Source organism: Cetorhinus maximus, chromosome 14 (assembly GCF_964194155.1).
Source record: "Cetorhinus maximus chromosome 14, sCetMax3.hap1.1, whole genome shotgun sequence".
NCBI lineage: Eukaryota > Metazoa > Chordata > Chondrichthyes > Lamniformes > Cetorhinidae > Cetorhinus > Cetorhinus maximus.
The window spans coordinates 49,849,463-49,864,776 of record NC_135892.1 but is presented as its reverse complement, the minus strand read 5'-3'; the positions used below and the strand labels follow the sequence as shown (position 1 = coordinate 49,864,776).

The 15,314-nt window shown below is 40.3% G+C and overlaps 1 protein-coding gene across 1 annotated transcript in view; it reads right to left on the bottom strand.

The window, feature by feature from the left end:
* The window catches only part of usp34 (ubiquitin specific peptidase 34), a 273,481-nt gene that overhangs the window by 167,165 nt on the left and 91,002 nt on the right, over positions 1-15,314 (bottom strand). The window contains exons 16-23 of the mRNA XM_078556887.1: positions 14,283-14,398; positions 14,079-14,206; positions 13,701-13,790; positions 9,660-9,755; positions 6,652-6,734; positions 4,262-4,416; positions 3,725-3,838; positions 1,149-1,251 (exon numbers count right to left, since the gene is read on the bottom strand). Coding sequence (XP_078413013.1) covers positions 1,149-1,251; positions 3,725-3,838; positions 4,262-4,416; positions 6,652-6,734; positions 9,660-9,755; positions 13,701-13,790; positions 14,079-14,206; positions 14,283-14,398 — 885 coding nt within the window. The remainder of the gene's footprint in view (positions 1-1,148; positions 1,252-3,724; positions 3,839-4,261; positions 4,417-6,651; positions 6,735-9,659; positions 9,756-13,700; positions 13,791-14,078; positions 14,207-14,282; positions 14,399-15,314) is intronic.

Genomic DNA, 15,314 nt, shown 5'->3' with positions numbered 1-15,314 from the left:
CCCCCGATGGGAAGGGCCTTCGACATACCCCGCCTCAAACAGATACTTTCCTACTGCCCCATCCTACCTTATTTTATAATATTCCCTCAGAGGTTTTTTGCATTTAAAGTTCGACTTTTTAAAAAAAGAAACTAGAATGAGAAAAAGACATCAGATGACTATCTTTCCCATCTTGCAGGTGTTAGAAATTATAATCCATCTCCTGGCCATACGAAATTAATGTTGACCATTTTCTCATGGTCAAAAAACAAGCATGGTAATGTGCTGTCTTCAAAATTCTTGTTTTTTTTGAAAACTGAACATTACAAAGAAACACTCCAGCTCATTTCCACCCCACCCCACCTCTCTTTCTCCAACTCCTGTGTCTCTCTCCCCCAACAGAAAAGAAAGGCTACAAGAGGTGTGGAATTAGAATGGTCATTTTCCTCTCTCACATATGCAATCTATTTTTTAAACTGAAGTTCACTAAGTTTTTGAAATCCTTTCCCTAGCTTTCCTCTAAATAATTGGGAGCTGTTAGAAACTAAGGAAAAAATTCCTCTGCATAACTGACTTCACAGGTGTTGGTACATCTTAAAAAATTCAGCACACACCAAACATTTAAATTGTACAAGCTAAATTCAGCTCAGAGCTCTGAGCAAAAATATTAATTCCAAGCCAGGTTTTCATTAAAGCTGGTACTTGGCCTCAATGTTTCATGAAGCATTAAAAGATAAATGATGAAATTTCATAAATAAGCAATAAGAAGATGGCAGATAAAAATAAATCAGAAATCATCTGAGAGAATTGTCAGAATCCAGTAATTAAATTATGTAAACAGAGTGAAAGCATTTACAGGGGCATGTTTCATTGTAATGTGGACATTGGAGTTTATGAAAAACTGGTCAAAGCTACAAAAAAAAATTAACAGCAAGTTAAATAGCATAAAACAAAAATAATAGTGCCTACACGTAGCATGACAACATTTTCATTGCAATCTATTCTTTTCCCTACCTCACACCAATGAACAACGAACATGGAGTTTTCAAATTTTGTAACTGCCTAGCAAATTCTTTATAAAAAAAATTCTACATTTCACAGTGTAGAAAATGATCTAGTTTCAGTTACTTAAAATTATTAAGACTGGAAAATAAAAACAAGTTACTTGCCGTTAATATAATAGGAATTGATGTACTGGATAGCTGCTCGGCTAACATCAGCTGTTTGAGCCCTTAATGCAATGCCCCAGAGTTGATCCATTCCACAAAGCTGCTTTTAAAGAAAGGAACACATTTTTGTATGTATTTATATATAAGGAAAGTACTAATTCGTATCCAATTTCATCTGGTTTAGAAGCAGTAGTGCTCATAACATTTTTAGTGATTTCACTGCTCACATGAAATAATCTTGTAGGAGTTGAAAAATTATATAACAGCTTTAATAGTGAAACAACCCTTTTCCATTCCCACACAATGAAAAAGGGGCAGAAACATGTTCATAGGCCTATATCTTCATCCAATCAACAGGAAAGCAAAAGCAACCTCAGATGGAAGGCTGATATATACAAGTTCAGCTTACATAAGATAGGAGTAGGCATAAGCCATAACGCCCCTCAAGCCTGCTCCATGATTCAATAAGATCATGGCTGATGTCTTCTTGACCTCAACTCTACTTCCATTCCAGTTCCCCATAAAAAGAAAGACTTGGATCATTATCAAAAAAGGGAAAATTTGCAGGGCTCTGGGGAAAGGCAGGGGACTGGTGTTAGTGAATTGCTCTTGCAAAGCACCAACATGGATACGTTGGGCAAATAGCCTCTTTGATGAGTTTATAGCTACCATCCCTCCTTGCAAATGTATCATTTCACACTTCTCTACATTGAATTTGCCATCTGCCATGCCTCCACCCGTCTTACCAGTCTGTCTGCATTCTCCTGATGACAGGTCATCTTGACCTGAAACATCAACTCTGTTTCTCTCCAAAGATGCTTCCTGACCTGTTGATCATTTCCAACACTTGTTTTGTTTTTAATATATTCTCCTAAAGTCTGCTACTATCCTCCCCATTACTTGCTACATTTCCAAGTTTCACGTCATCTGCAAACTTTGAAAATATGCCCTTTACACCCAAATTCAGGTTATTAACACAGATCAAAAAGAGTAGTGATGCTAATTTAGACCCCTGGGACACCACTGTATATTTCCCTCCAGTCTTAAAAGCAACTGTTCACCACTACTCTCTTTGTCTGTACTACCGTCACTTAATTAAAAGTTGGTTTGATGCAGCCCCTGTAATTACAGCTTTCCAAGTAATCTTCAGGTCACAATAATATTGTACTCAAATAACAGATGCAGTAATTGAGATCAATCGGGTTCAAATTCCACACACAAAATCACTGGTTATGTGTTTATTTATTTTGGAAAACTTCAAGAATCGAGAGGCAAGAATGGCACCTTTCTATTAGCAGAAAATGAAGAAAATATTACAACTGCTACATGGACCTTCAAAACATTTGTGTTAAGGCAGAGGTCCAGAAAGTACACCAGGTCCACAAACCAAAAAATGCATCAGTATCATAATTATAGCACCATAAGGTTTAATATAAAATAGAAAAAACTCGATTCCCTGCCTAACAGGTTGGGTACCATCCATATTATGAACCATGCAGAAGAGGAAGATTTTGTCTTTAATTTATAGTGCTGGGTTTGCCAATTTTGGCCAGGGCTCAAGGTCTATAATTACCCTTGCACCCCAGTGTTAGAAATGAAGGTTAATGGAGAAAATTGACTAGAATTCCCTTTTCTTGTTTCTTTCCAGTGACCTCTGCTGGCAAAGGCATATATCATAGAAGATCATTAGGTCGATGATGTAATTGTTCTGTGATTCCCACCATGGTACCTGACAATACCCATTTTCTGGGCCCTTAGACAACATATTATTTCATGGGTGAGGTGTCAAAGAATTGCCAAAATTTGGGAACTTGTCCCAGCAATTGTAATAAAATGTGGAATGAAGGAAGTGATCACATCAATATATCCTTGTAACTAAAGTTCTTGGATCTAATGACACTTCTGGGGTTTGGTCACCTTAACCATTACATAAATCGCCTTCAACTCTCTCAAGTGGCTGCATTCTCATTTAGAACCAGAAACAATTGATCTTGGTTTTAAAAAATGGTTACTGACAATTAGCATGTATTTTACCAAGTATTGCAGATATTTTGTATAATGATTTTTAAGAAGTTATATGTACCAACAAAACACCAGCTTGAAGTGAAAACTTAGTCTGTATTTGCTGCAGGATTTTTTTGATCATGCAAAGTAGCTCCCACTGACAAACCATCAAGAAACAAATCTACTAAAAAAGGTTGCAAATTCTAGTCAAGATATTTAAAATCAACTGTAAAGTCCGTCTGGTTTTCAAAGAAAAAAAGTTTCCCATGGCTAGCTCACATGCCAGAAATTCAATTGGCACTTGCAGTGAAAACTAAAAAAGCAACTCACACAACCAAAAGTATCACAAGTCAACATTTCCCACAGCTTCCAGCTGGAGCTGCTCTATTGCAATTTCTAGCATGATATTTATATATACTGCATTATTTGAAGCAACCACACTAAAGAGCTGTAGAGGTGATTGTAGGAAATGAAACAAATATTCAAATTTAAATGACTTTGCCCAATCCTTACTGGGCTTACATCAACTTTGCACAGAAATCTCTCCAGTGTAATTTTTATTTTTCTCTCACCTCGGAACTGGAACCACCATCATAAGCACTGGTTGCAAGCCGGGCCAAATTGCATAAATGCTGGAATAGATTTAAACCAGTCATGCTGATAGTTTCTGGTTTTAACTGCGGCATCTAAAGTATATAATACACAATTTGACAAAATGAGAAAACAATTGAAACTAGCACCTATTAAAAGTTATAATGGGATAAGGCAAATGTATGTTACATAATACCTAGCGCATTGTCTAGCTACTTACTCTTGATTGGCACTTCATTCATTATATATACAAATCTATAGGCATGAAGAAAAGCTTGCAGTCATCTGCTCATATGTTGTTTTAATTTACAAATTAAAGGTTTCTAATTTATTTATTAAACTGTTAATTCAGCTAGCCCAATTTGTTAAATGCATTTGCAATTGCAAAACTTGTCTATCTTCCAAATTGCACAAAGGTGGACATTTGAGTCAAAAAAGTTTACAGCACTGTCGTTCACAGGCAAAATAAAATCTATGACAGCAATACCCAGGAATGTAAACTGCAGAGTTTCACTAACCTTTTCTAAAAAAAGATGCTTGTATGTTTCCATGCCCATAGCATGCTGGTCTTTACTGCGAACCTGATTTAGGAACCAGTGCAATGCATCATCATAACATTCAGGGTCCTCCACAAGGCAATGCCACAAGATATCCACCTGGTCAAGACTCAGCCCTAAGATGAGATACAGTGATATTACAGTTTGGGCTGTAGGGGTGAGGAATAGAAAAATACTTGGGGAACAGATTTTAAATCCAAACTTTAAAAGGAAGTGCAAGTTGAATATGGGTTTGGACTGTCATGCAATCAGATAATGAACTACTGGAAAGTGGTACGCCACCATCCAAAAAGGGCATTGATATAATAGCAATAATCAGTGTCTTTGGAGGGCTTAATATTCAATACACATATTGATAAACAAAATTATATATTACATGCTTTAAAAAGCAAAAAGGAAATAGCACTTTGAAATGATTAAAAGATTAATGATGGTCAACTTGCTTAAAAATTTATTTGCACTTTTTAAAAATAAGGTGCTGGGGGTATGAAACATTACAACTTTTACACCAGTGGCAACAAAACATGCTTTCTGACCAAATACAGATGCAAGGTAGGGTTCCTTCAACTCTGCTCATAATTGTGTCACAATACTGAATTGCATAACTACGTAATTTTTATACCCCACATCAGTTATTCCTATACTGTAGTCCCTGAAGATGCAAACTAATTAGTGCCAAACTCTGGCTAGATTAATGCTGCGACAAGATGTTCCTTAAAAATACAATTACAAGATTAAGATTAATGTCCAGTAGTACAGCTTTGTGAGCAACTGTTCCTTTTTGGAATTAACTATTTACGTTAGATACAAGTCTGGCAGTTTTACTTCCTAAGATAAATGAGGCACAACCTGGGGCCTAATCTTCTATGTGATCTGAGGCCAAATTTATAGCATGGGTTGACCCTACATGAGGCTGACTCTCAAGAATGCTGGAAAAGACAGGAGTTTAAATATCTCCATTATGTTTGTGCTAAACGAGATTCAAATGCAAAGCATGTTATTGGTCACTTAATTACTCAACTCTGTGCATCTTTCATGAATATGGTCACAACTAAATTTTCAGGACCTGTATTTCTTGTTGAAGGCGGCCAATAGACTGTAAAAGCACTGGGTATGAGATTCGAAGTAGTTAAAGGCTTCAATACATAAAAAGATCAGATCAGAGGCCGAGGGGTGACTTGACTGAGATGTACAAAATTATGAGGGGCCTAGATGGAGTAGACAGGGAAGGTCTGTTTCCCCTAGCGGAGAGGTCAATTACTAGGGAGCACAGATTTAAGTTGATTGGTAGAAGGATTAGAGGGGATATCAGGAAGTCTTTTTAACCCAGAGGGCAGTAGGTGTCTGGAATTCGCTGCCTGGATTGGTGGTTGAGGCAGAAACACTCAGCTCATTTAAAAGGTACCTGGATCTACACCTGAAGTGCTGTAACCTGCGAGGCTACGGACTCGGTGCTGGAAGGTGGGATTAGAATGGGCGGTTAGCTTTTACAACTGGAGCAGTCACAATGGGCTGAATGGCCTCTTTCTGTGCCCTAACTTTCACATGGTTCTATCTTCAAACCCTAAACAGCTATATTCAACGTTCTGGTTCATATCTGCCCTTTAATCCTGGAGGGCAGATTTTGCAACTAGTTCCTAATCAAAAGCTCACTTCCAACAAATCCAAGAACCAAGTTTTGCTCAACCAACATATGGTCATCACTTCCTCACGATCATGAAATTAGCACAAGTTATGAAAGGATAGCATAGGAAATCCTATAACTCAAATGTATGACCTCATGCAGTCAAGCCTTATCAGCTATTTATTCTTGAAAATTAGCATAAAATAAATTACTGGGTAATTTCATCAATGAATAATTATCGGGCTTGCTTCTGGGTCTATTTTTGCAGTTGGATCCTCAGCCAGTTCAAGGAATCTGCTATGACCTACCCCACCTCTGTGGAATATTAAACAGAAAAAACTGTTAGGCTATGACAACTCAGGTATCATACTTGTCATGTATGAATCTGGAACCTGTCACTCCCCATTTATTTATGTATCTCACTGTAATGCTGACATCCACCCAGACTCTTGGAATTTGTTGTAAAATTGCTCCTTAAAGACCACAAGTTCCCAAACTCCTCAAGGGCTAAGCTTTGTTTATCTGACATGACTTCTTTGTCACAACACCTTAGCTCCATGCTCCCATCATCTTGGCTAAGATGAGTTTACTCAGTGATGCATTCCAGGCTCTTCTGGTCTATTCTGGCTCAGTGTTACACCATATAATATGTTGCTAATAAGTCAAAAAGAACTTTTCTCAAAGAAGCATCGCAATTATTAACGCAGCAAATAAAAAATACACTTACTAAAATGGTCTGGAGATCCTAGAGTTGAAAAAACACATGTCAGAAACTGCAAGCGAACCTGCACCTCTGCGCCATGGCTGTACCTATATTAAAATGGTCAGATGTAGAGTTAATGTTGGGAAATTAGTAAGAAAATGCTGGGGTTTCTTTTACCTCATTCCTATTCTTAAGGCTTTCATATATTTAAGGGCATGCAGAGAAACAGGAATGAAAGCATGCACTCATTCTATTTTAGGATTATATATACACACTTAAAAGTAGTGGAAGTTTCAACATGAAGAAAGATTTTATTACTTATTCAGCCACAGTCAGGCTCCAGGGGTTGACAATGCATAATTAAGGAAAGCACTAGCTTCTTGTGATAAAACGGGGCAGTTTGACCTATATTGAGATTAAGGGACTTTCATCTGGCTGGAAAATCAGTCTTTAAAATTATAACGGGCTGAATTTTGCCGTCGGAGAGCAGGGGGCAGGGCCCACTCACCGCCATGCAAAATGACACGGGATGATGTCAGGGGGAACCCCCGACGTCATCCTGCCCCATTTAAATCTTCAGGAAGGCGGGCCCGCAGCAAAATCAGCTGTGCACCCACTGACCTGTCAATGGCCAATTGAGGCCATTGACAGGTTCATTAAAACAATTAAAGGATCTGCCCGTCCAACCTTAAGGTTGGCGGGCAAGCCAGGCGCCCCGGCGGGGAATAGAAAAAACATGAAACCTCATCCATCAGAGGGATGAGGTTTCATGTAGGGATTTTAAAAGTTTAATAAAGTTTTAGTGAAATTTATGAACATGTCCCATCTCATGTGACATTGTCACATGAGGGGGACATGTTACGGATTTTTTTTTCTCGATTTTTAATGTGTATACAGCTGTCAGCAATCTCCCTGAGGCAGCGCTTAGCCTCAGGGAGATGTGCGCTCTTTCGTGTGCATGCGCGAAAGAGCGCATTCTCACATTTGGGGAATCCCCACCCCCCACACAGGGAGCGCATAACGCTTCCCGCTGGGTGTCACGCTGCGCAGGCCTTAATTGGCCCACCCACTTAAAATGGTGGTGGGGCCCGCTTCTCCGGCGGGGATCGGCTTCCCGCCACCCGGAGATTGGGTCGGGCCCGCCCGCCCGGTAGGCAGAAAATTCTGCTCAATGAGTTTTGAGAGAATTGGGGAGGGGAGAGGGGCATTAAACGTGAGGCAGCATCTTTGGCTCGGTGAGCGGGGACAGGACTCACTTGCCGAAGCGTAAAATGACGCACGGTGACGTTAGGCGTGCATCCCGTCGTCACCGCATGTTGTTCAGGTTTTCAGTTCGGCAGGCACGCACCCGAGTCGGCTGCACGCCCACCGAACTGTCAAAGGCCTATTTAGGCCAGTTAACTATCAATTAAGACAATAAACTGAACTGCCCGTCCAACCTTAAGGTTGGCAGGCAGGCGAAGAGCCCAGGCGGCCTTTACATTTTTCATGGAACCTCATTCATGGGCTGGATGAGGTTTCATGAAGGATTTTGAAGGTTTGAAAAAACTTTTAATAAAATTCATAGACATGTCCCAGGTCATGTGACAGTTTCACATGAGGGGGCATGTCCTAAAATTTTTTTTTTCCCTTTATTAAAATTTTTTAAACTTAAACTAATCTCCCTGAGGTAGCTCTGTGCCTCAGGGAGATATCTGCACTCTTTCGTGTGCAAGCACGAAAGAGCGCAGGCCCCGACTCAGGCAACCCCCCCTCCCCCCGCACAGGGTGCACTCAGCGCTTGAGCGCTCTCGGGCATGTGTCATGCTGGGCAGGCCTTAATTGGCCCGCCGACATAAAATAGTGGTGATCGGCTACGCACACACCTGCATCCCCTCCCCGACAGAGAGAAATTCTCCCCATGATGTTTGGCTCATTTATTTGGTTGACCCTTAATTGCCCTCTCAAATGGCCTAGCAAGCCACTCAGTTCAAGGGCAATTAGGGATGAGCAACAAATGGCCTTGCCAGCAAAGCCCATATCCCATGAAAGAATAAATTGAAAAAAAAAACAGCTGCTAAAAATTGGAGAGCTGTACTCATTTTTACAGTCACTGGTAGGATTGATTAAGCACTTGATCTGGATTACAGATCTGTACATAGAAGCTGGAAAATGTCATCTAGTGCTTCCTTTCTGACTCGAAGGCTATGAAGGTACAGGTTCTCAATAATAAGATCACCTGGGCCTATTGACTCGTGTAAGGGGCAGGACAGTGGTGCATGATCCTATTATTCTGATCCTATTTAACATGCTCTGTTTCTGAAGGGATGAGAGGATTCCCCTTCCACAGCCAGAAATCAACAACAAATGAGGCAAAAATCAGAGAAAAACAGATTCCACTTCAATATGTGTTCCTATTATGATTACCTCATTATTATTCCCTGAAAGCATGGCATAAAGTAAAGATACTTGGGGCTATTATATATAATTTCCCTTAAGAGTACAAGTCCCTCCAATTAATTTATTCACAATGGCCAAACAAAATTATGCATGAAATTTAGGTTAAATAATTCAGAAAGGTGGAACAGTCTTAACAAACCTTATTTCCATTCTCTCCAATATTCCTTCAGCGTATAACTATGGACCATTTTGGTATATCCTTAATTTAAGCTTATGTTCCAAATTTATCTTGTATTTGATGATTGGAACTTTCAATGTCATATAGGGAAGCAAATCTGCTGTCCTTACTTGGTCTGGCCCACATGTGACTCCAGACCCAAAGCAATGTGGTTGACTCTTAAATGCTCTCTTACAATTCGGGATGGGCAATAAATTCTGGCCTAGCCAGCAATGCCCACATCCCATGAATGAATAAAAAAAATACAAAGTTCACAATACCAATATGCAAAGTTGGTCTCTGAAGAAAATGAAATGCACAACTTATACCATTTTCAAAAAACATGAATAAGATTTTGGACATATTTACAGCCTACAATGCCGGATGCTTAAATCCATGTTAAAATTCAAAATGTTTTAAAGGGTGATATACTTACAATAGATGTTTGTGCACTCCCTCTCTAACTGCTTGAATGTAGTGTATCAAATTGTCAAAGAAAAGTTTCATCATGTTTAGCTCCTTTTCAGCCCACCTATATATAATTAAAGGTATCATCAACTTACAAGTATATCTTTCATGGTATTGTACACCCATAGTCCGGAATTGGATTGCAATTTTGATTTTATCATATTTCTGCTGCAGTCCAAACAGGACAGCAGTTGCTCCATTACTGTATTACACTACTGAAGCAAATCATTTCATGACTATTTGAGGGGAAAATGGTTACATATTCTACTGATACCAATAATTCATATTACAAATATCTACAATGCCTGCACTTAACACTTGACAAAACTTGCCTGAAGTACAAGCAATTTTGTTCTTCTGTCCCTAAAATCACTCATTTCCATTTACTTACATTTTGTTAAACTTTTCTTTTTCTCACTTATACATTTATAAAATGCATTTCTTCTCATCTGGGATGAATTATTCTTGCTGATGCTGTTCTTGGCGTTCTAGTGCCCAAAAAGATCTCCCTCTCTCCGAGCATGACTACAGTGATCAACATCTGATTCTGCTCATTTATTTGGGTCATGACTCCAGCTGCTATGTACAAAGTCAGCAGCAAAGCATCTCATACATTCTCTTCTGGCCGCAGCACACATATCCATCGTACCTTACTAAACGCTATTTCATCATAGATACCAGCTCAGATTTTTCATTTAATGACAAAACAGTATATAATGTTGAAAACACAAACATGAAATATATTCCCATGCCCTCCCAAAATTTGCACCTCACACTTCTTATGAATTAATTACCTGATTCTTCATTATACATAAAATGTTGTTATTGCACAGGAGCAGGGAGAATATTCTCAATATTTAGTTTGTAACAAATAAATGTTTATTTCAGCCAATTGCTAATTTTTGTACAATATACATGCAACATTTTGGAGGTGTGACACCTCAGACGTCGCCCTTTCCACTACAATGTTCTTTGAAGTTGTGAAGAGATGGACACATGCTAGTAGACATGAGGCTTAATTATATAGATGGGCACTTGAAATCAACAAACCCACTAATTTTTGTTGAGTGTGTGACGAACTGTTTAAAGCATGGCCTCCTTAAATTCCTTTGCATGGCTGCGCAGGCATGGTAACTTAAAGGCACTGACTTGTGCACACCCTGTGCTGGAGTCTTCAGGTTACTGCACAGCTTAGAGGGAACACTGCTTAGACTAAGAAAATGCTTCATTCAGTAATATTCTCATGAGTCAAAAGGTTATAAGCTCAAGTCCAGAACGGAAGTACATATGTGCCCGTACATTAGTGCCATACAGAAGGAGTAGAGTATTTTCAGTGGTGTAGCCTTCGATGTGTCAGTAAAAGTCATATGTTCCAGTAGTTCGAAACGTTTATGAGCACTATTTGAAGATTAGCAGGGAACTCTGTCCTAACCAACATTCTTCTCTCAACTAATTCCAGTAAAAATAAATTAAATCCTCAAAAAAATCCTCACGACAGTATTGGTAGGAGTAACCACCGCACATCCTCACCAACCTGCCTGCCGCAGATGCAGCTGTCCATGGCAGTAACAGTAGAAGTGGCCACTGCACAGTCGTTGTGAAGGCGAAATCCCGCCGTCACATTGGGGATACCCTCCATTGTGTTGTGTGGCACTGCCACCGTGCTAAGTGGGATAGATTTCGAACAGATCTAGCAACTTAAGACTGGGCATCCATGAGGCGCTGTGGGCCATCAGCAGCCACAGAATTGTACTGAAACATAATCTGTAACCTCAGGGCCCAGCATATCCCCCATCTACCATTACCATCAAGCCAGGGGATCAACCCTGGTTCAATAATGAGTGCCGAAGCAGCACCAGGCATACCTTAAAATCGAGGTGTCAACCTTGTGAAGTCAAAACACATTACGACTTGTGTGCCAAACAGCATAGGCAGCAAGTGATAGACAGAGCAAAGCGAGCCCACAATCGACAGATCAGAGATAAGCTCTGCAGTCCTATCATATCCAGTTGTGAATGGTGATGGACAATTAAATAACTCACTGGAGGAGGAGGCTCCACAAATATCCCCATCCTCAATAATGGAGGCGCCCAGCACATCAGTGCATAAGATAAGGTTGAAGCATTCGCAACAACCTTCAGCCAGAAGTGCCGAGTGGATGATCCATCTCGGCTTCCACCGGAGGTCCCCAGCATCACAGATGCCAGTCTTCAGCCAATTCAATTCACTCCACGTGATATCAAGAAATGGCTGAAGGCTGGATGCTGAAAAGGCTATGGGCCCTGACAATAGTACTGAAGATTTGTGCTCCAGAACTTGCCGCACCCATAGCCAAGCTGTTCCAGTACAACTACAACACTGGCATCTACCTGGCTATGTGGAAAATTGCCCAGGTATGTCCTGTACACAAAAAGCAGGACAAATCCAACCCGGCCAATTACCGCCCCATCAGTCTACTCTCGATCATCAGTAAAGTAATGGAAGGGGTCATCAACAGTGCTATCAAGTGGCACTTGCTTAGCAGTAACCTGCTCACTGGGTTCTGCTAGGACCACTCAGCTCCTGACCTCATTACAACCTTGGTTCTAACATGGACAAAACAGCTGAACTCCCGAGACAAGGTGAGAGTGACTGCCCTTCACATCAAGGCAGCATGTGACGAAGTGTGGCATCAAGGAGTCCTCGCAAAACTGGAGTCAATGGGAATCAGGGGGAAAACTCTCCGCTGGTTGGAGTCATACCTAGCACAAAGGAAGATGGTTGTGGTTGTTTGAGATCAGTCATCTCAGCTTCAGGACATCACTGCAGGAGTTCCTCAGGGCAGTGTCCTCGGCCCAACCATCTTCAGCTGCTTCATCAATGACCTTCCTTCCATGATAAGGTCAGAGGTGGGGATGTGCACTGCTGATTGCACAATGTTCAGCGCCATTCATGACTCCTCAGATACTGAAGCAGTCCATGTCTAAATGCAGCATGACCTGGACAATATCGAGGCTTGGGCTGACAAGTGGTAAGTAACATTCGCACCATACTAGTGTCAGGCAATGACCATCTCCAACAAGAGAGAATCCAACCATCGCCCCTTGATGTTCAATGGCATTGCCATCACTGAATCCCCCACTTTCAACATCCTAGGGCTGCCATTGACCAGAAACTGAACTGGACTAGCCATATAAATATTGTGGCTACAAGAGCAGGTCAGGGGCTAGGAATCCTGCAGCAAGTAACCCACCTCCTGACACCCCAAAGCCTGTCCACCATCTACAAGGCACAAGTCAGGAGTGTGATGGAATACTCCCCACTTGCCTGGATGAGTGCAGCTCCCTCAACACTCAAGAAGCTTGACACCATCCAGGACAAAGCAGCCCAATTGATAGGCACCCACATCCACAAACATTCACTCCTTCCACCACCGACGAACAGTAGCAGCAATGTGTACCATCTACAAGATGCACTGCAGGAAATCACAAAGGCTTCTTCAACAGCACCTTCCAAACCCACGACCACTGCCATCTAGAAGGACAAGGGCAGCAGATACATGGGAACACCACCACCTGGAAGTTCCCCTCCAAGTCACTCACCATCCTGACTTGGAAGTATATCGGCATTCCTTCACTGTCGCTGGATCAAAATCCTGGAACTCCCTTCCTGACAGCACTGTGGGTGTACCTACACCACATGGACTGCAGCGGTTCAAGGCAGCAGCTCACCACCACCTTCTCAAGGGCAACTAGGGGTGAGCAATAAACACTGGCCCAGCCAGCGAAGCCCACATCCCGTGAATGAATTTTTAAAAAATTCCATTGCTGTTGCATTTTCTTTTTGTCTATGTTAAAAACCATTGCTTGGCTTCTGAATACATGAAGTGTTGATATTCTTGGGAGGTGCAATATAATAAGGTGTAACGGAAATGAAAAATTGCCTTCTTTTACATTAGTAATTTATAAGTAAACTCAACAGCCTTTAACTTGAAAAATTACAATGCATTTGACAATCTTAGGTTACTTACATAGTTATCCAATGCGTGTCATAACTGCTCCCAAATTGTTGAAAAGTGCCAAACAGTTTTGGCAGAAGACGAAGTGAAACTACCACCGACCTGAATAAAGAGAATGAATCCAGGCAATATTAGTAATAAACAATCATTTGACTCTGGATGGTAAAAATCACATGATGAGCAAGCTTTCTTTGTGATATAAAAAAATCATCTTGTAAGAACAGTTTCTGAAGCTCTTATTTTTAAATTTGCATTCTAAGATTGTGACAGATGAATAGTTGATTACCTAGTTTTAATTTGAATACACTTTTATGATTGGAATCAAGCACATAATAAATATTCAGTTAACAATAAATCAACTTCATTGAGCATATCAACTTTATTCCTTACCTATCATTTGCTAGATTTTCTAAACAACCTTCAATGAACCTCATTCTAATCTGCCGGTCAGTGAACCAGCACACGAGAGAGCAGAGCAGCTTCTCAGCTTCATTTATCAATCCCTCTGAGAGATGAACCTATACAAACAAACAAAAAGTAACCAACAGCACAACATTCAAACATTCCAAATTGTTGTTATGAAGGTAAACATACCGCATCTTCATCTTGCACCAAGTCCCAAAGAAGAGTATTACCCTTCTTGCAAACATTGTCTAAATTGATGTCTGTGACTGCACTGGAGTTGTATTGATGCTTATGAACACTAGGAGCTGAGAAAAGAAGGTACAATATTCAAGTAGTAAAATAAAATACATATTTGGAATAGATCATTATTCACTTAAGATGCAACAACTTTCATTCTACATCCCAAATTTCGCATAACATTTGTAATGATCCAAATTCATTGTACTTTCAATAGGTGGTTTTCAATATGCCTACCTCTTTCATAGCACACTTAATCTTATCCTTATGCTACCTTCCTCATCAGCTTACAAAGGATCCCACCCTTGTCTCCTCCCAAACTGAGGATTGTTTGCCACAGAAGAAAGAAATTATACTTTTATTACTGTCTGGAACATTAGGGGCTTGGATAGTACGATGAGGATATATATAGGTATATACTATAAATTATATAATATGTGTGTAAAAAGGCCATCAGCTAATACTATTACACTATCCAACCAAGATCAGTGGGCATAATGATTCACTTACTCTCAATTAATATAAGTATCAAAAATACCATATTATATAAGTAATAAAAGAAAATCATACTAGTTACTCAAGCATGACTGCGGTTACAGTTCTCATCAAACGTCTTTCTAAGCTTTACAGCAGTGATCTCCCACTAACTGACCATAGTGCTAAATAATTATTATACATGCCATTTGGCCATTCTGCCCTGGCCTTCAAAATCTGCTTGTGTATCTTTGTCGCAGGTAGCTGCTCGTTTGTATTGAACGTACTTTTTTTAAAAATGAAACAGTCACTAAAACATGCTTGAATTCCACCAGTCGGGTCATGACAATAAAATATGTAGTGCTCCCCAATTTTCTCATCGAGAATGCAGTGGACTGATGCATAGCGTCCACTCATGCCAATCTCTTTGCGATTTGGAACTGCCGCTATAGTACTGCAAGTTCCATTCCACTACACTCCTGTCAAGGAAGTCACATGATACAATTGCCT